We start from the raw sequence: 22,384 nt of genomic DNA, 5'->3' as shown, positions 1-22,384 counted from the left end.
AATAAATCTAAAAAAAAGTACTACGCTGTTTGCTATCATTGGATGCATACAGGTTTATAAGAACAGTATTTTCCCCTCGACATCAATATCAAGAATAATAAAACGCCCATTATCATCAATAATCTTCTTGTTACATTTAATAGTAAGGTTTGGATCAAAAAGTATAGTGACCCCTCTACCATGAGAAGTCCCAAAACTATGATAACATTCGCCCTGCCAGAGGAATGAGAATCTATTACTGTACATTTATCAGGAGTAATGTAAGTTTCTTGGAGGAAGATTATGTTTGAAGTTTGATTTTTTGGCCCATTGAAAGATTTTCCTTTGTTTAATCATTAAGGGAGATATATGATAAAGACTGATTCATGGGATTGTAATTATATTTATAAATTGATTACAATACGTTAACTTTACAACAAAAAAAGACAACATCCAAATACATTTAAAACAGCAAAAAGAAGGATACATTCACGCTACTTCTTAGACTTCTTGCTGGGTTTCTTTGAACCAGGAGATGGAGTTTTGCCTTTGCTCTTATGTCTTTTTTTACCAGCAGTAACCTTGTTGCTAGTTGTCTTGTTGACTGTGTTACTTTCCAGATCAGTTCTAGCACTAGCAATAGCAGCATTATTGCCGTTAGGCTTGGTGACTTTATTGCTTTCCAGACCAGCCCTGACGTTCCCAATTGCAGCAGTGATTTCATTTTCTATATTGCTTTCAGGATCTTTTGATACAAAACAAGTTATTTTCATTTGCTGATCCATTGTCAGTTTCTTTTCTTCTTCTGACTTGGAGTGAAATTTGGTAGATACTATTTTCGTGCCATCACTATCGTCGACCTCTTCTTGTATGTTCACATCATCATCATCATCTATTGTGTCCTCATCAACCTCAGAGTCACTTTGCTCATCTGAGACTGATTCTTTATGGCTACTCGTATTCATATCTGTTGTGTTAGCAATACTACCGTCAATTTCACATTCACTCTTCTTATGTCCAGCTTTCCCACATGTGTGGCAGTGCAGTGCTTTTTTGCAATCTTTAGCATTGTTGACCGTCTTTTAGACAGTTTCTACACTTAGATGTGTCGTTAAATTGACCTTGATGAAAAAGTCTAGTTTTAAAACCATTGACAATTATAAGACGTGGTATTGGCGTTTTCGGTTTTTCTATTAAGACTGCTCGATCGCCATTCAAGATACTAGTCAACCTTCCTCTAATTCGAAGCTTTATTCTCGTAATGGCACTCTTGCTTTTAACACCAAGTTTGGAAAGTACTTGTGCTATTTCGTTATCTGATACTGATAAAGGGATGTGTTTAATTAACACCCTAACAGAGTCAGAACCATAATCAATGTATGGGTTCTTGTCGTGCACTACAACGTTTTTCCCTCTGATGTTTAAACCTGAGCTAATTACCTTACCTCTGTCTTCATGCGTATGTATATACAATCTCCATAAATTTCTAATACGTAGAATTCCGAAGATAGCCATTGAATCTACTATACAACACAATGAGTTGTATACATCTTCTTCAGTTAAATACGCCTCGCTATTTCCTCTTGCTTCATCGTTTTTTATAAACACCGGCTTCACCATGTTATTAACAATAGCTTCGCATTCCTCAGGAACCGGATTTAAGCGGCCCGCTAAGCCATTGCTACTGTCCATGTAGCTTTCACCTAAAACTGTGGCGTAAGCCTGGCCTTGCGATATCATTTCGAATCGGTTTCGCTTTCAGCAATGAAATATATTTAATGTATGTTTCCTGCCAATGCAACCATACAGTGAACTAAGCCTTTCGCAGTTGCAAGTGAACAAGATTCGATTTAAAAAACGACTTTATATCCAAATTTTTGGGGAGCAATTTTCAGTACGACCTTCGTAAAGGATTGTTGAAGCGCCCTCCTCAGAAGAAATTTGTAACGGGTAGACCTGAACCAGGGGAGAGAGGCCACTAATATGCCAACCGATTAGATCATTATTTAACACGTTGGATAGGACTTGAAGACATTGCCAACACATTCGTAGCCTTAAAAGACTTAATATTACGAGTGCAATATATCAGTGTGGCTGTCCAAAAGAGTTAGCCTTATTCCTAAAGGAACGCAATTTAACTACATTAAAAGAAGCCACTGCTGTCACAGAACAATATTTAGAGGCACGCGGGGGCACTTGGGTTCAGAAATTATCCTACAAGACCACAACCCCTTAACCCTAGCCTACCCCAAAGGGAAGGGATACCCGATCGAAGTCAAATAAACCAACATGTCAGGGGGTGTTATACTTGTAACCAAGTCGGCCATGTAGCTAAGTACTGTCCCAAAAATAGGAGGGTCATGAGTCCTACATGTTACCTTTGCCATAAAATCGGACACATGGCAAAGAATTGCAGGTCAGGTACACCTCGGGTAGCAGGCCTTGTAACACAACATGAAGACCTGGATTCGAATGACAGCTGTCAGTGTGGACACACGAATGTAATGCTAGAAGCCTCATGTATGGTAGTTAAAGTGCCTTCTCATGTTCCTAATGTGTGCGATATTGACGATTTTGGGGACCATGTTACTCTTAAATGTGGCCATTCTTTGCCCAGAATGAGTGCAGCCTGTAGTGAAAATTGTGCAACCAAAATGCCGGTTACTAGAGGTTTGGTTGGAACAACAGAAGTGTCCGTTCTCAGAGATAGTGGTTGCAGTGGAGTTGTCATTAGACGGGATCTGATTTCTGAGGAGCAATTAACAGGTAAAGAAAGGTTCCACTTGCTAGGGTTTATGTTAACACTCCATATTTCGATGGGTTTGTCGAAGCATTATGTATGCAGAGTCCATTATATGATTTAATCCTAGGTAACATTGAGGGAGTGAGACCAACAAATGATCCGGATAGGTCATGGCGTGTGCCCGTTGCCACAACTTGAGCGGTTCAGACGAGGGCACAGGTACAGGAAGAAGGTAAGCCTTTTAAGCCTTTGAAATCTCCAAAAGTTCTAGAAAACATTGTAAACGCTGATGGGTTGAAGAAAGCTCAGCAGGAAGATGAAACATTAAAGCGGATAAAAGAATTAACTGAACTGAACACAGAAAAAGTAAGTCGAAAAGGTGGAATATCTACTTTTTTCTATAAGGCCGGTATACTTTATCGAAATTTTCAATCTCCAAATGTGGAATGTGGGAATGTTTTTAAGCAGGTCGTTCTACCACAGCCGTACCGTCGTCAGGTGATGAGTGTTGCACACGAAACTTTGCTAGGCGGACACCAGGGAGCTAATAAAACTTCTGAGAAAGTACTTACACAGTTCTTTTGGCCGGGTATTAGGGTGGATATAACTCGTTACTGCAGATCCTGTGATGTATGTCAAAGAACGATCCAAAAAGGTAAGATTACTAAGGTACCTTTGGGGAAAATGCCCTTAATTGAAATACCGTTCGAACGTATTGCTGTAGATATTGTGGGACCGATTTATCCAATGACTAGTAGGAAAAAAGGTACATACTAACCATAATCGATTATGCAACCAGGTATCCTGAAGCTGTTCTTTTGCCAGGTATCGAGGTCAAAAGGGTAGCCGAGGCCAAAACAAATGTTAACCGATCAAGGAACACAGATCACCTCCGAAGTGATGAAACAGGTAAGCAAGCTTCTTTCTATCAAGCAATTTACTACCTCACCTTACCACCCAGCCGCGAATGGACTGGTAGAACGTTTTAATAGCACATTAAAAACTAATGCTAAAAAGAATGTGCTCCGAACGTCCCACAGATTGGGATCGTTACTTAGAACCGCTTCTCTTTGCCATTATAGAGACACCCCAAGAAAACTTAGGCGTTTCCCCTTTCGAATTATTGTATGGTAGAAAGGTAAGGGGGCCGATTGCAATTCTAAGTGAGTTGATGACGGGGGAAAATGAAACTCCTGAAACTAAGACTACTTATGAGTATGTGCTTGACTTAAGGAACAGATTGGAAGAGACGTGTGAAAGTGCACATGCAGAATTTACGAAGTCGTCAGCCCGGTATAAGAAATACTACGACAAGAAAGCGAGGAGCAGAGGTTTTGAGGTAGGTGATAAAGTTCTGTTATTATTACCTACTGATTACAATAAACTCTTATTACAGTGGAAAGGTCCGTTTCCCGTTCTTTCGAAGTTGGGTGACGCAGACTACCGGATTGACCTAAATGGAAAGTCGAAAGTGTTTCATGTGAACTTACTCAAAAATATTATGAAAGGAATGAGATAAGTGCGTTACTTTTAGACCTATTTCCAATTACAGTTGGCGCAGCAGTCATTGAGCCAGGAGAGGAGGAGTTTTCGATACGTGTTCAAAGATGTCAAACTCATCCTTGTTGCAACCATTTCCCCTATGTGCAAAAGAGTCTGTAGCAGATGTATCCGTGAACGGTGATCTAACAAGAGAGCAACAGACGCAGGTGCAAGAAATATTAAGTGAGTAAAAAGATGTTCTTACTGACTTACCAGGTCGTACTCATTTAGGTTTTCATGATATAAGACTGAAGGTACCAGAACTGCCGAAGGGTAAACCTTATCCGATCCCGCATGCTCTCAGAGATACTGTTAGAAATGACGTGAGTACCATGTTAAAATTAGACTTAATTGAACCCTCCAATAATCCATTTGCTTCCCCTATAGTGCTTGCAAAGAAGCCAGACGGGTCAAACCGATTTTGTGTAGATTCCGTTTGCTTAACAGCGTAACCGTATTTGATGCTGAACCCATACCAGATCAGTAGGAACTATTTGCGCAAGTAAGCAAGGGTAATTTTTTCACCAAGATCGATCTTAGTAAAGGTTACTGGCAAGTGCCAATGGTAGATAAATCCAAAGAAATAACTGCTTTTATTACTCCTGATGGCCTTTTCCAGTTCAAAGTGATGCCGTTCGGTCTTGTAAACGCCCTCGCTTCGTTTAGTCGAATCATGAGATTGCTTGTACGAGGGTTGGAAGGAGTGGTGAATTACATTGATGACATTTTAATATAATTATTCAGAAACTTGGGAGCAACACATTAATGGGTTAAAAACCTTAATACAGCGGTTACGAGATGCAAATCTCACAGCCAGACCCAGTAAATGTTTTGTTTTGTTGGGCAACAAAGCGTTGAGTTTCTTGGTCATGTAATAGGAAAAGGGAAGGTGTGTCCCCGCTCAAAGGGGGTATCCGCTATTCAGATGATAAATAGGCCCCAGACCAAGAAACAATTCAGATCATTCTTAGGCATGACGAACTTTTATAGAAAGTTCATACCTAACTACGCTGCTATAGCGGCACCACTAACAGATAAAACGAAAAATAATGAGCCTAATCACATAAATTGGGAGGAAAGTCAAGATAACGCAATTACAACCCTGAAGGCAAAACTTGCCAGTAGTCCAATTTTACATCTTCCAGATGTGAGTAACCCGTTTGTATTGCGAACTGATGCTTCGGATATTGGTATAGGTGCTGTGCTCTTGCAGGAGCAAAATGATGTAAATTTTGCAGTGGCGTACGCGAGTTCCAAGTTACTAAAAAGAGAAAGGGCGTACTCTGTTATAGAAAAAGAGTGCTTGGCAATTGTTTGGGCAGTTAAAAAATTCGAAACTTTCCTTTACGGTAAAGAATTCGTTCTCCAAACTGATCACCAGCCCCTCACCTATTTGAAACGAGCGAAAGTCGCGAACGGTCGTGTAATGCGATGGGCTCTGTCGTTACAGCCCTACCGATTTCGAATTGAATCAATAAAAGGCAGTGATAATTTAGGTGCAGACAGGTTAAGCCGTCTATAGATGGGGATGGTTCTACTACCTACCTTAAAACACAATGAAATACTTATATTAGCCTAATGGTGAACAAAATACGGTCATCCCATTATTTCAAAGCAGAAAGAAATTAATTTTTGTAGTAGAAATCAAATTTACGTTTTATTCGTTGTTGAATATTATGTCTGCATTTTCTTGTGTTTTGGGTTTTCAGCCACCTTGTTAAAGTTGGATTTATATGATTGTAATATGTGCAAGAATAGTAAACGTAACCTATAATGCCTGTTATAATGAAATGTTTTATAAATAAATAAATCCGATTAAGTGATAGAAAGTCATCGAAATACATTTTTCGAAAAGGGGAGTAAGTGTCACAGTTGAAAATGTATTTCCTTTATATTACTGTACTGTTAAGCATGAAGTAAAGTTACAGACACATGCACCGAAGCGTATAGATGCAGGTGAAGGTATGAGCCATATATGTAAACGTAATGACGTATATGCTGCTTACACGAATTGCCACGTATGCACTAAACTTAATTAGCATATGTATATGAGAAAAGGGATTGTCGTATGTAAGGTTCATTGAAATTAGCGTTAGGTTTTCTTTTGGTTAATGAAAAGAAGGTAACCATTGCCTGTAGCCGGGTGGTCTTACAGAAATAGACAGGCTGAGATATATGATTGCCACTAGTAAGTTAATTCTATTTTTGCGTTTATTGTAATTTGAATCCGCCGTATTAAACATTAAACATGTTAATGGTGATATTAGAAACCTAAATGAATTGTTTATACTTAGGTGGCGGAAGGGGCAAGAGCCTATGGAATCAGTGAGAAGAGATAGGGCGTGTCAGACGTGCGAATGGTACCCGGTCAAAACAGGACCAGGAAACGCATAGAAGCCCGACCCCGGCAGGCTACATAGAGTTTGATAGGCTGTACCAACCCAGCCGTACATGGCAGGGGAGTGAGAGCAACTATTTGTACTGCAATCACGTTCACAGACTGTCAGAGATTTCCGAATTCAATTATTGTTGAAATGGCATGAACGTTGTATGCGACTCATTGTTTAACTTGATCCATGACATTTAATTTAATATGTATGTGTTTTTGTACATGCCAAATATACCGTATTTAATTAAATGCAAAGAAATTATAGTCCAAATTACTGCTGCAAGGAAAATGTCATCACTTATACTAAGCACCGTAAGATTATGAATATTCATCGTTTCAAGTATTCCGCTCCACTGTTGTATTATAGCAATCATACCGCCCCTTTCGACGTTTACATCGAACTATCTGGGGATATTCATCCTAACCCTGGTCCCGGTCCCTCAACGAATACGCATTCAAACAACCGAAATACAGCTTCCACAATGTCCAAGCCTAGCATGTTATATTTCAACGCACGTAGTCTTGCAAATAAGTTTAGCGAACTTCAAGTAACAATTTCTACAGAAGCTCCTAGTTTAGTCTTCATAACTGAAACCTGGCTTGATGCATCTATATCAGACTCAAAACTGTTACCCATGCAGCAGTATGCTATCTTCCATAGAGACAGGAATCGGCGTGGAGGAGGAGTTATTATTGTTGCCCACAAAGATCTTCATCCTGTTTCGGCCCATCAGTATGATGTTGATGGAATTGAATTAACATGGTCAATAATTTATACAAAAAAGGGCAAACTCTTATTAACTGGTTGTTTATATAGTCCTCCTAACGGTAACATTTCATTTTTTGATACATGCATTGATTCCGTACTTGCTGATGTTCACCTTTATCATAGCGTTATTCTTGCTGGTGATTTTAATATTGATAAATTTAGATCATGTAGCTTATACAATAAACTTGCTTCCATTTTAGATATTTTAAATTTTACCCAAATTGTTCCTTTTATAACTAGAAGGCAAAGTGACAGAAGTAATAATGGCACCCTCATTGATCATGTATATATAAATCAAACAGATATCGTTGATTCTATATTACCTCGGTATTACGGGTATAACAGGCAGTGACCATGACGGTATATTCATTAGGCTTAATATTGCATTTGTAAATCACATAAATGTTGGGGGTTACTTTTTACAATACTTTAAGATAGATGTGGATCATTTTATTAAGACATTTTCTGACATCAATTGTGAACCATGTTTTTGTTCGAATGATTTAAATGGGGGTGTGGGAGGAGTTTAAGTCAAAGTTTCTACATGCTATTCATAATGTTGTTCCTATGCGTAAAGCTAAAAGAAAACCTAAACAGCCCTGGATAACTGATTAAATAATAAGGTTTTCCAAGAAGAAAAATTGTTTGTTTAAACGGGCAAAATCGTCATTAGACCCACGTAAATGGTCACAATATAAAACATGTCGAAAAAATTTGAAATCATGTATAAGAAAATCTTACCATTGTTATGTTAGAAATTTAGCTGTAAGGTGTAATGACACCTTACAGCTTACTCACTCATTCATTAATTCATTCATTCATTATTTCATTCATTCATTCATTCATTCACCCACTCACTCAATCACTTTGTCATTCATCAATAAATTTATTCATGCATTCATTCATTTATTCACTCACTCATTAATTAATTAATTCATTCATTCATTCATTCGTTAAATCATTCGTTCATTCATTCATTTATTCATTTGTTTTAATTTATTTATTTTATTAATTATGGTTATAAAACACATGTGTATTTTCTGATTGGAACTAACAATAATAATTTTTCGGAACAGTGGCAGATTTAAGGGGGCCCCCACCTAAAGTTTTCAAAATAAAAAAATGGAGAAAAAAGGAAAATTATGAAAGGATAAAAAAATACAATAGTAATAATAATAATAATAATAATAATAATAATAATAATAATAATAATAATAATAATAATAATAATAGTGATAATAGTAATAATAGTAATAATAATAATACTAGTAATAATAGTTATATTCCATCCATTCGTACATCCATTTACTCACTCATTCTCTTACTCATTTACTCTCACTAATTTTTTCACTCATTCATTCATTATTTCATTCATTCATTTATTCACCCACTCACTCAATCACATATTCATTCATCAATTCATTTATTAATGCATTCATTCATTCATTCATTTTCATTTATTCATTCGATTTTATTTATTCATTCATTTTCGATCATTCATTTTTATTCATTCATGTATTTATTTATATTTTCATTTATTCATTTTCATTTATTTTATTCATAGATTACTCTATGCATTAATTATGGTTATAAAACACACATGTGTTTTTTTTTTTAAATTAAAACTAAAAATAATAATTGTATGGAACAGTGGTGGATTTAAAGGCGAGCCCAGCTGACCTGTTCCCCACCTAAAGATTTCAAAATAAAAAAAAATAGGAAAAAGGGAAAATTATACAAGGATAAACGAATACAATAGTGATAATAATAATAATAATAATAATATTAGCAATAATAAATCAATCACATATTCATTCATCTATTCATTTATTAATGCATTCATTCATTCATTCATTTTCATTTATTCATTCGATTTTATTTCTTCATTTATTTTCAATCATTCATTTTTATTCATTCATTCATTTATATTTTCATTCATTCATCTTCATTTATTGTATTCATAGATTACTCTATGCATTAATTATGGTTATAAAACACACATGTGTTTTTTGATTAAAACTAAAAATAATATTTATTTTTTTGGAACAGTGGCTGATTAAAGGGCGAGCCCAGCTGGCCTGGTCCCACCTAAAGTTTTAAAAATTAAAAAAAAGGGAGAAAAAAGGAAAATTATACAAGGATAAAAGGATACTTAGTGATAATAATAATAATAATAATAATAATAATAATAATCATAATAATAATATTAGCAGTAATAAATCAATCACATATTCATTCATCTATTTATTTATTAATGCATTCATTCATTCATTTATTTTCATTTATTCATTCGATTTTATTTATTCGATTATTTTCAATCATTCATTTTTATTCATTCATTTATTCATATTTTCATTCATCCATCTTCATTTATTTTATTCATAGATTACTCTATGCATTAATTATGGTTATAAAACACACATGTGTTTTTTGATTAAAACTAAAAATAATATTTATTTTTTGGAACAGTGGCGGATTTAAGGGCGAGCCCAGCTGGCCTGGTCCCACCTAAAGTTTTAAAAATAATAAAATGGGGAAAATATGAAAATTATACAAGGATAAAAGGATACAATAGTGATAATAATAAAAATATTAACAATAATAAATCAATTACATATTCATTCATCTATTCATTTATTAATGCATTCATTTATTCATTCGATTTTATTCATTCATTCATTTTCATTCATTCATTTTCATTTATTTTATTCATAGATTACTCTATGCTTTAATTAGGTTATAAAACACACATGTGTTTTTTGATTAAAACTAAAAATAATGTATTTTTTTGGAACAGTCGCTTTAAGAGGGCCCAGCTGGCCTGGTCCGCACCTGAAGTTTTCAAAATAAAAAAAATGGAGAAAAAAAGAAAATTATACAAGGATAAAAGGATATAATAGTGATAATAATAATAATAATAATATAATAAAAGTATTATTATTAATAATAATAATAATAATAATAATAATAATAATAATAATAATAATAAAAATAAAAATAATACAAATAATAAAAATAATAAAAATAATAAAAATAAAAAAAATAAAAAATAATAATAATAATAAATAATAAAAATATTCCCTCCATTCGTCTATCCACTTACTCACTCGTTCTCTCCCTCATTTACATTCACTCATTTTTCACTCATTCATTATTTCATTCATTTATTCACCCACCCACTCATTCAATCATTCATTTATTCATGCATTCATTTATTCATGCATTCATTCATTCATTTAATCATTCATTTATTCATTCTTTCATTCATTTTCATTCATTCATTCATTCGATTTTATTTATTCATTAATTTTAAATCATTCATTTTTATTTATTCATTTATATTTTCATTCATTCATTTTCATTTTGTTTATAGATTACTCTATGAGAGAGCAGCTTATCTCAGTCGGCTAATCTGGTGGTAGCCACTGTGTGTGCGCTGAAATGTAGAGATCTCTAGGTCCCCGGTTCAATTCCCACTCACTGCTTTTCCTTGTGTTTCAGCTAGAGGGCTGAAATACAAGTTACATAGCGCACCGTCTTTCGGATGAGACGTTTAAGCCATTGGTCCAGTGTGCATTTATGGCCCATGTGCACGTTAAAGAACACAGTACACTCTTCGGAAAAGAGTAGGGGATTGTCTCCCGGTGTACTGTCCAATCACCGCCAGAAGGACCCCACTGGAAATAAGTCTTCTTCTAGACTTTCGTGGGCTATCCTTGGTATTTACACCTAATCCAATCCAATCCAATCCAATCCATGCATTAATTATGGTTGTAAAACATGTGTTTTTTTTTTTTGTTTTTTTTTTTATTAAAACTAAATTTTTTAAAATTTGTTTAGAACAGTGGTGGATTTAAGGACGAGCCCAGCTGGCCTTGTCTCCACCTAAAGTTTTTTAAATAACAAAAAAATAGGAAAAAAGGAAAATTATACAAGGATACAATATTGATAATAATAACAATTATATTAGTAATAATAAAACTACTAATAAAACTAAATAATAATAATAATTATTATAATAATAATAATAATAATAATAATAATAATAATAATAATATATTTAAATATATGTTGAGAGTGCTGAGAGTGCCAATCATCTACAGGTGCAATCATCATAAATTTTCTCGCCTCAGCCAAAACCGTGGTGGGGCTGATGTGTACTGACCCACAACCTATGGATTGGTCCCTCCATGGGCCCCCTCTTTCACATTTCTGGATCCACTACTGAGTGGGTATGTAAGTTGTGCCTAGGCATGGCACTGCTAAGGTAGCATCTGATCTAACAAGGATTATAGATAGTATATATTAATTTAAAAAAAAATTACCTCCCAACATAAGTATTTAATTTTAAGAGGTGATGCTAAACAAGCATTTTTTTATTTGGCCTAATTTAATTTATTAGTATTTGTTAAGGTTTTTTTCTCCAATATTTCAACATAGATAGTATATATATTATTATGCAGTAACCTTGGTCTTAATATGATGGTTTTGCGCACCTAGGCCTACCTCTCTACCAGCAATTTTCTACACAAATATGAGTTAGATTACTTCTCAGTGTAATCCTGCAAATTAAATACTGATCACGCCAATTTCATCCTCAATGTCCAGTATTCATACAGTACTTTGTTTTAAAGTACTTCAAATTTTGCTAATTCATTTAAATTCAAATTCAATTCAAAAATACTTTATTATCCAAAGGGATATTCGTTTGGCCATGGTATAATATATCAAACAATGTGCAATGAATAAAATACATATAAAAATAGTTTAAAAATAAAGTTTATACATGAAAAATCATTTATAAATCAGGGATTTAAACAATAAGTGTTAGGTTTGTTTTCTTTTATTAAATTATTTTAAAAAAAAGTAACACAAAAATGTGTGAAACAATTAAATATAGAAAAATATTTAAAATCCTCAAACACATTAATAAGATACCCAATGAAATTACAAATAGCTTTGTTACAATAATCTTATTATTAGGACTCAAATTATCATTAAAATGTGTTTTATTGAAATGTTTTAGACAATTTATTAGGTAAATATGTAATAAGATGGTCTCATTGCTGCCCCTCATGTCAATCCTTCACTTTATTAAATGTGTATTTACATCTCAGAAAAACATAGTTTTTCATTTTTTGCCTAAGTCCTATAAATGTTACGGCTTATATATTAACTTAAATTTAATTATTGTGTTTTTTTGTCTATCCCTCAGATGAATTTTGTTTATGGTTCTATGAACTATGCAGGGATATTAGTGTGGTCATTAATTTGTTGATGAGTTTGGGCTTAGGGGAAGTTTTATAGAGGTCTATTACTTTCATTAGTCTTGTGAAAGAATGCAATAATTGAAATGTGACTATTTTTTTTCCCCAATTATATTTTTCCATTAACGCATTTTATGATTTGAATAATAATAATTTGCAATATACTTTGCGGTTATCAGTATTATAAGTTCATTATAATTAAGATCTATTTTTTATATTCACATTACACCTCTATAGATCAAGAAATTTCAAATGCAGCTATTTTACCATTATAATACTATATCTCTTTTTACAATATTTTGAATGTAATTTCCATTTAAATATAAATTTTACCGAATAACTTTATTATTTTTCAATATTTAAGCTCATAGAGCAAGTCTTAATTTATTTCAAAATATTATCAAATTTTATCACAATCTGTAAAATGATTATATTCTCATTCATATAATATATATTATTATTCACGTTCATATAATATATAGCATATTATGCTGTTTATTAACTATGTTTTACTTGTGCAATATCTTGAGACATTCTTATAGTATTCATGTTCGAAAATATTTACAGTTTTTATTTTGTTCATCCTGATGTAACAGAAAGACTTAATAAAAGTGGGCTGCCCCAACGAAAGAGAAAAAAAAAGAAATGTGACTAAATCTCACTTCTTCTCTACAAAAAATATTGTATGCAAGCAGTTAAACTGGGAGCAAGTTTATGCTTTACAGAACATGCATAAGGCAGGTTCACTGTTTAGAGTTATAAATGGTTGAATATCAAAATAATTATGTATTATGCCCACTGTACAGTTATTTTAATCACTGTATTAAGTTTGTGAATACACATAAAAGAGAATTGTGTAGCCTATTGCACAATTCAAAGTCTATATTATAGTAAAAATCATAAGTAATCCAAAAAACCAAATAATAATTCATACATCTCAGAACTTTTACTGCTCCATCTAGAAACCTACAGTATTTTAGTTGAAGAATATCATTTCCCCTTGTCATACAATACACATAAGACCATGATTAATGCACAAACTCCCCCACTTCCAAGAAGTATTTGTAGTACAATTTATTACTAAATAGAGCCATATAAACAATAATTCTCATGGGTGATTGTATGCATTTTTTACGACAGCTAACAAATCACCAAATTGGTCTAAGTTTTGCCTATCATTAATACAGAAGTTTAAAATGGTTAAGTTTTTGAGGGAAAAATTATCTTAAATTTACAGTGGCAATGTTTCTCCGCAAGAAAGTCACTCACGTTTTGTTAAAATGTATATAAAGCTGTAATACTTTTTTCTTTCTTTCAGCCAATAGTTTTTGAATCCAATATTTACCCTGTCAGATGGATTTAATGTTTGACCTCAACGGTAGACTGTTTGATTTAACTTCTATGAAGAGCGAATCAATATGCATTTCAATAACAGGCTGTGAAGAGAAGTCTAAAAAATTGCTCTGGAAATTATGTTTTGTTGGCCACCACAAACAATTTACTAATGATTATGTATGCAATTCATTATATACAATGTCCAGTCAGGAAAATCTAAGCAATGGTATACTGATGATCACGGATTAATAATTTCTAAAAAGGAAGATTATAGGTCTAGTAAAAGGAATATATGTTATTCACTGAACATACAAAGTATTTTAGATTCATATTCCTTGAGGAAAGATAAGATTTTAATATTGGATGTAGTTACAACTTGTTATTTTAGAAATTTTAAAAATTCAGAATTACAATTTTTTTTGTGAATTATGATATATATATGAGAGGCATTGACTCTTGAGAGAATAGTAAAAATTTGCTTTTAAGCTGCCAATTTTTTGGTATTGAATTTTATGTATAATAATGCATTGAACATATGGACAAAAAACTAAGTATTATAAATATTTAATCCTTATTTTTATTCCACGATCGACTGTATTCATAGAAATTATGTGTAAGGGTTTCAAATATATTTTATAAACCTTCTTTATAATATTTTTACTTTCATTTTTTGACATTCATGTGTATATATATATGTTACTATGCACACATGATTATAACTATAAAGTTAATTATTAAATTCCATCAAATAATTTTGGGTCAAATTCCTTTAGTTATAATTTTTACTGTAAAAAATTATATTATATTTAACTAAAAACTAATGAATATAGTGAAATTATTTTTATTCCACGTTCGACTGTATTCATAGAAATTATGTGTGTAAGGGTTTCAAATATTTTTGTAGAAACCTTCTTTATAACATTTTTCCTTTAATTATTTGACATTCACCTGTATGATACTATGCACATATAAGTGTGACTTTAAAGTTAATAAATTTGAATAAAAGGTCTATATAAATTCATTGTTTGTCATTTTATAATTATAGTTAAAGTATCTATATACATGGATACATACATATATATATATATATACATATATATATATATACATATATATATATAAATATATATGTACATATCTATTTTAAATAAATTGAGGCAAAGCAACCACCTCGTCTGTTTTTTTTTTTATTTAATATATATATATAAACACATATATACACACATATACATACACATATATACACACATATATATACACATATATATACACATATATATACACATATATATACACATATATATACACATATATGTCTATTATAAATGCTGAATTGATATGCACAGATAAACAGTGATAAGGGAGCGGCGCAATGAATGACCAAATGGTGGAATATGACGAAGCATTATATATTTAAGAGGATTAGCTAATGATGACACATCTTACACATAATATATTATAGTTAATATATACACTAATCGGAAAACATTAAAACATTTAGCTAAATACCGCATAAAAATTATTAGCAAGTAAAAAATAATAATGGCATCTTGTAAGGCGCACGTATCCATCCCAGAGAGCTGTGCTCGCGGCACCATTTCCACTTGGAAAGAGCAACAGCCGTGTGGATAAATGTAACCAGAAGAGAATCAAACGAAGACAAGAAAACACTTCAAACTTCACAAAAACTCTACCTGGCCCTGGACATTTTATTTTATGGTGAACTTCATACCACCAATGAAGATGACTTTTTTTTTAATTCACTGAGTGGCAGTTTACTTAACCATTTACAATATATTTTTTATACATGTATGTCTGATGTTAAGATATATTTTATCATTTAAAACTAGTCTATTTTTCACAATTCCTACGTTGGCAAAAAGCTAGTTATTAGATCACAAAAACAAATGTTTACATTTATGCTACATCTTTTTGTCGTCGTTAGGCATTTTAATATATTTTTATATGAAAGTCAAAATTAATCATCGATCAAGTAATTAAAATTGCTATTATTAATCGAAATTCCGTCGCTCTACGTTGCTTAGAACCGGTTAAATTTAATTTATAAATTAAAAATTTGATCAAATTTGGCGATAGAGGGCGGGATTTTATACTATGTAAGGGTTTCAAATTATATATTTGAAACCCTTACACACATAATTTCTATGAATACAATCGATCGTGGAATAAAAATAATTTCACTATAGCCAACAGTTTTTAGTTAAATATACAATAATTTTTTTACAAGATAAATTATAACCAAAGGAATTGGGCCGAACATTTGTTGAAATTAGATACTGTAACTGTTTTCATACAGTTCAAACACATTTTCCCTCAATGGTTCCTTAAATTAAGCATCAAACATTCAGGATTTAATTTTAAACAGATTACTGAAATAAGTCAATGGTACATACTGAGAGGCAGAAAAGTTGTTGAAATAGCCTTAAGGATGATGATAAGAAATGATTATTGCGTGAAGAAAATCATAATATGGAGAATGATGTTTTTAAATAAACAATGACATGTAGGATTAAATATTTATAATACTTAGTTTTTTGTCCAAATGTACAATGCAGTACTATACATAAAATTTAATAGCAAACAATTGGCAGATTATAAGCAAATGTCTACTATTCTCTCAAGAGCCAATGCCTCTCATATATATCATAATTCACAAAAAAAAGTGGTATTTCTGAATTTTAAAATTTCTAAAATTATAACAAGTCGTAACTACATCCAATATTAAAATCTTATCTTTCCTCAAGGAATATGAATCTAAAATACTTTGTATGCTCAGTGAATGACACATCCCTTTACTAGACCTATAATTTTCCTTTTTACAAATTATTAATCCGTGATCATCAATATAACATTGCTTAGATTTTCCTGACTGGACATTGTATATAATGAATTGCATACATAATCATTAGTTAATTGTTTGTGGTGGCCAACAGACTAGATTTCCAGAGTATGTTTTTAGACTTCTCTTCACAGTCTGTTATTGAAATGTATATTGATTCTCTCTGCACAGAAGGTAAATTAAACAGTCTACCGTTGAGGTCAAACATTAAATCCATCTGACAGGGTAAATCTTGGATTCAAAACAGTAGGCAGAAAGAAAGAAAAAAGTATTACAGCTTTATATACATTTTAACAAAATGTGAGTGACTTTCTTGCGGAGAAACATTGCCACTGCAAATTAAAGATAATTTTTTAACTAAAAATCTTAACCATTTTAAACTTCTGTATTAATGAGAGGCAAAACTTAGACCAATTTGGTGATTTGTTAGCTGCCGTAAAAAATGCAAAACAATCACCCATGAGAATCATTTTTTATATGGCTCTATTTAGTAATAAGTTGCACTACAAATACTTCTTGTAAGTGGGGGAGTTTGTGCATTAATCATGGTCTTATGTGTATTGTATTGGAGTGTAGTTGAATAGCTTGGTGGTTAAGATGCTTGCCTTCCAATCCCAGGGTCCTGGGTTCAATTCTTGTCAGTTGCAGGATTTTTTCTCACGACATAAACAACTCCACTCCCTAAATCTCATATTGAGATTTAGTTTGTGTAAAGCATTGTGTGTGTATGTTTGTTTTGTGTAAGGGATTGTCACCTACAAGTAGGACAGAGATATATATTCGCTATTGGCAATCCTTGGCACATGTGTTGTGTGCCTAAAGAACGAATAATAATAATAATAATAGTATGATAAGGGGAAATGATATTCTTCAACTAAAATACTGTAGGTTTTTAGATGGAGCAGTAAAAGTTATGAGATGTATGAATTATTATTTGGTTTTTTGGATTAATTATAATTTTTACTATTATATAGACTTTGAATTGTGCAATAGGCTACACAATTCTCTTTTATGTGTATTCACAAACTTAATACAGTAATTAAAATATTTCTGTACAGTGGGCATAATACATAATTATTCTGATATTCAACCATTTATATACTGTAAACAGTGAACCTGCCTTATGCATGTTCTGTTAAGCATAAACTTGCTCCCAGTTTAACTGCTAGCATACAATATTTTCTGTAGAGAAGAAGTGAGATTTAGTCAAATTTCAATTATTGTATTCTTTCACAAGACTAATGAAAGTAATAGACCCCATAAAACTTCCCCTAAGCCCAAACTCATCAACAAAATATTGGCCACACGAATATCCCTGCATAGTTTATATAACTAGAAAACCATAAACAAAATTCATTTGAGGGATAGACAAAATTAGATCAACAATAATTAAATTTAAGTTAAATCATAAGCCGCAACATTTATAGGACTTGGGCAAAAAATGAAAAACTATGTTTTTTCTGAGAAGTAAATACACATACACAAGCCTGGTTTCCTGTCGACGTAAGAAGGCAGATTTACTTACGATTACGTCGTTCTATCGTAAGAAAATGCGATTTGACAGGAAACCAATTACGACTGGTGCGTTGTGAAATCGACGTAACGTAAACTAAAATCGTCGCAAAACAGTTTTGGACAGGAAACCGACGTATTGAATTTTCATGTGATACGTCGATTTTCCACTATTTGACAGGAAACCGCGATTTAGTGACTTTTTGTTGAATGAACTCGCATACGTTGCGTTGCAAACGATTCTTATGAAAAGTTGACTCCAAGTCAACTTTTCATAAGAAACGTAAGCGGAAACGTATGCTGTCTCTATATCTTGCCTATACCAACATTGTCGACGAACTCTCATTGACTTACGTATTTATAATAAAATGGTTTAAAAGAAGCATATCCTCCACTTTTTTTCAAACACAATGATAGGCATGATCTTATACACTATACACAGTGGCGGCTCTAGAATAAAATTTATGAGGTTGGGGGCTAAGTATTTATGGGTGTAACTGTAGCGCGCAGCGTTATCCGAGGGCCGAAGGCCGGATCCGGGGTTGGGTATGGGAGGGGTTGGGTATGGGAGGGGAGTCCTCTACTCCCAAAATGTGTTTTTTATTTTAAAAAATTGGGACTTCTAGATTGCTTGACTTCTTGATTGGCTGGGATGCGAAAACTAGGCCTATTTTTTATTTATCTTTTTTTTTGGTCCGACTGCCAGACGAGCTTTGGCCGATGGGTGGGGAGGGGTTCTTGACAAGACCGATGGGGAAATTACTAGACCGATGGGGGATTAATCCCTCTGTCTCCCCCCCCCCCCAACACCCGATGGCGCCGCTACTGCCCAGGCCTACATCCGTAAATTACTGGAGTATTGTGATTGACTGCAGTAAATGGACCAGGGATTTTTTTCGTGGGTTGGGTAGAGTGGGGTGGTGGTGATCAAGAATGAGGGCAATTAGATTTAATAAATTACATTTATTATACAAAAAAAAACAACGTATAGGTCTATAATATAAAAAAAAATATATATATAAAACATTATAATATAGGGCCTAAATAAATATATAAAATATATAGGCCTATTGCCAGTTGGAATATTTTCTGTTAATTTCAATAAACAACTTTTTCAAGTGTATTTCATTCTTAATTTTAATTCATGTTTATCTTGTACAACCCGAATTTTAACATTTTAATCATGTTTTCTGTATAACTGCATATCTGGAGATAAGATTTTTTTGTCAGTTCAAAACATAATATATAATAAGGTGAAATGAAATAAACAAAGTACAATATAGGCCAAATTGATATTTTGAGAACGAAACACTAAAATTGATAACGAGAAATTTAGCAAATCGAGATTTGTAGGCCCTTATACTGTACTACAGGACTAGAATATTGTTTAAATCCAGCGGTGAAAATTATTGTCCTCGAATCTCGCCAGGTAATTTTAATGAGGAAACCAGACAGGAAGTGAGAAATGTTGACATATCGCAGTCGCAAAGAAAAATTCAACTTGACGTAACAGCATGTGACGACGTTAGAAGAGGCTTTGCCATTCGAGCTTGAAAAATTTAACTTATCGTAAGAATCGTAACCAGCTTATTTTGTCTGCGGCCCAGCACGATCAAGACGCGGCTGTTTTTGTCCAACTTCTCGTAACAGTCGTAAGAATCATAAGAATCGTATGAATCGTAAGAAATTCTGAACTTTACGTCGACAGGAAACCAGGCTTTAATAATGTGAAGGATTGACATGAGGGGCAGCAATGAGACCATCATATTACATATTGACCTAATATATTGTCTAAAACATTTCAATAAAACACATTTTAATGATAATGTGAGTCCTAAAAATAAGATTATTATTAACAAAGCTATTTGTAATTCCATTGGGTATATTATTAATGAGTGGACAGACATGTGTGTTTTTAGGACTCACTAGCTACTTTATAAATTGACTTAAGGTTATTTTTCTAGATAGTTCAAGGGCAGTCTGTCAGAGATACGGTACTTCTAATTTAGTGGAAAACACATTACGTAAACCAGAGTTAAAACATAAATGTATGTAATCTGCAATAATAACAAAATAAACAAATAATAATAAAATAATAAATAAATAATGATATAAACATAATAGATTATACAAGTCCGGAGAGTTTGAAGATTTTAAATATTTGTCTATTTATTGTTTCACAAATTTTTGTGTTACCTTCTCTTAAATAATTTAATAAAAGAAAACAAACCTAACACTTATTGTTTAAATCCCTGATGATTTTTTTTTTTTCATGTATAAACTTTTTTTAAACTATTTTTATATGTATTTTATTCATTGAACATTGTTTGATATATTATACCATGGTCAAATGAATATCCCTTTGGATAACAAAGTATTTTTGAATTGAAATTGAATTTAAATGAATTGTCAAAATGTGAAGTACTTTAAAACAAAGTACTGTATGAATACTGGACATTGAGGATGAAATTGGCGTGATCAGTATTTAATTTGCAGGATTAAACTGAGAAGTAATCTAACTCATATTTGTGTAGAAAATTGCTGGTAGAGAGGTAGGCCTGGGTGCGCAATACAATCATAAGTCCAATTGAGGTTACTGCATAATAATATATATACCATCTATGTTGAAATATTGGAGAAAAAAAACCTTAAAAAATAATACTAATTTAAATTAAGCCAAGTAAAAAAAATACTTGTTTAGCATCACCTCTTTAAAATTAAATACTTATGTTGGGAGGTGATTTTTTTCCCAATTATATATAGTATCAATAATCCTTGTTAGGCCAGTTGCTACCTTAGCAGTGCCATGCCTAGGCACAACTTACATACCCACTCAGTAGCAGATCCAGAAATTTGAAATAAAGGTGACCCAGGGAGGGACCAATCCCCAGGTTGTGGGTCTGTACACCTCAGCCCCACCACGGTTTTGGCTTAGGCGAGAAATTTTATGATTATTGCACCTTTAGATGATTGGAAATTGCACTCTCAGCACTCTCAAAATATATTTATATATATATTTTATTATTATTATTATTATTATTATTATTATTATTGTTAGTATTATTATTATTATTATTATTATTATTATTATTATTATTATTATTATTATTATTATTATTATTGTTAGTATTATTATTATTATTATTATTATTATTATTATTATTATTATTATTATTATTAATAGTTTTATTATTACTAATATAATAATTACTATTATCAATAATGTATCCTTGTATCCTTGTATAATTTTCCTTTTTTCCATATTTTTTTTGTTATTTTGAAAACTTTAGGTGGAGACCAGCTGGGCTCGCTCTTAAATCCACCACTGTTCCAAAAAATAAAATAAAAAATGTAGTTTTAATAAAAAAAAAAACAATAATTAATGAATAGAGTAATCTATAAACAAAATAAATGAAAATGAATGAATGAAAATATGAATGAATAAATGACTGAATAAAAATGAATGATTATAATTGAATGAATAAATAAAATCGAATGAATGAATTAATAAAAATGAATGAATGAATAAATGAATGAATGATTAAATGAATGAATGATTAAATGAATGAATGAATGCATGAATAAATGAATGGATGAATGAATTAGTGATTGATTAAGTGGGTGAATAAATGAATGAATGAAATAATGAATGAATGAGTGAAAAGATGAGTGAGTGTAAATGAGTGAGAAAATGAGTGAGTAAATGAATGGACGAATGGATGGAATATTACTATTATTATTATTATTATTATTATTTATTATTATTATTATTATTATTATTAATAATAATTATTATTATTAATTATTATTAATTATTATTATTATTATTATTATCAATGTAAATATCTAAATACTATTAAAAATGTTATAAGCCTAGAAGTAATTAAAAATATCAGAGCAGATGACACATTCAATTACCTGTATGATTAAAATTTATTAATGAATTATCAATATTTTCAAAGTTACCATGGGGGGGGGGGGGGGTTAG

At 32.0% G+C, this 22,384-nt stretch overlaps 1 protein-coding gene across 3 annotated transcripts; it reads left to right on the top strand.

Annotated features, from left to right (window-relative positions):
- Nucleotides 1–1,349: 1,349 nt before the first annotated feature.
- LOC117117679 lies at nucleotides 1,350–14,637 on the top strand. Of its 3 annotated transcripts, none has more exons than XM_033262062.1 (5): nucleotides 1,350–3,377; nucleotides 3,548–3,631; nucleotides 3,805–4,061; nucleotides 4,275–4,447; nucleotides 14,008–14,637. In XM_033262062.1, exons 1-4 carry the CDS (start codon nucleotides 3,224–3,226, stop codon nucleotides 4,404–4,406), a joined length of 627 nt encoding a protein of 208 aa, XP_033117953.1. In that variant the 5' UTR covers nucleotides 1,350–3,223; the 3' UTR covers nucleotides 4,407–4,447; nucleotides 14,008–14,637. The 3 variants fall into 3 exon arrangements, with proteins under 3 accessions (XP_033117953.1, XP_033117955.1, XP_033117954.1); XM_033262064.1 differs by having other exon boundaries at nucleotides 3,522–3,631; XM_033262063.1 differs by lacking the exon at nucleotides 14,008–14,637 and adding an exon at nucleotides 6,559–7,671.
- Nucleotides 14,638–22,384: the final 7,747 nt, after the last annotated feature.

The sequence above is a fragment of the Anneissia japonica genome, unplaced genomic scaffold, assembly GCF_011630105.1.
Source record: "Anneissia japonica isolate Jap-2015-1 unplaced genomic scaffold, ASM1163010v1 scaffold13852_len218977_cov144, whole genome shotgun sequence".
NCBI classification, from domain to species: domain Eukaryota; kingdom Metazoa; phylum Echinodermata; class Crinoidea; order Comatulida; family Comatulidae; genus Anneissia; species Anneissia japonica.
The sequence above is the reverse complement of the archived record's forward strand: the minus strand, read 5'-3'. Positions and strand labels throughout refer to the sequence as shown.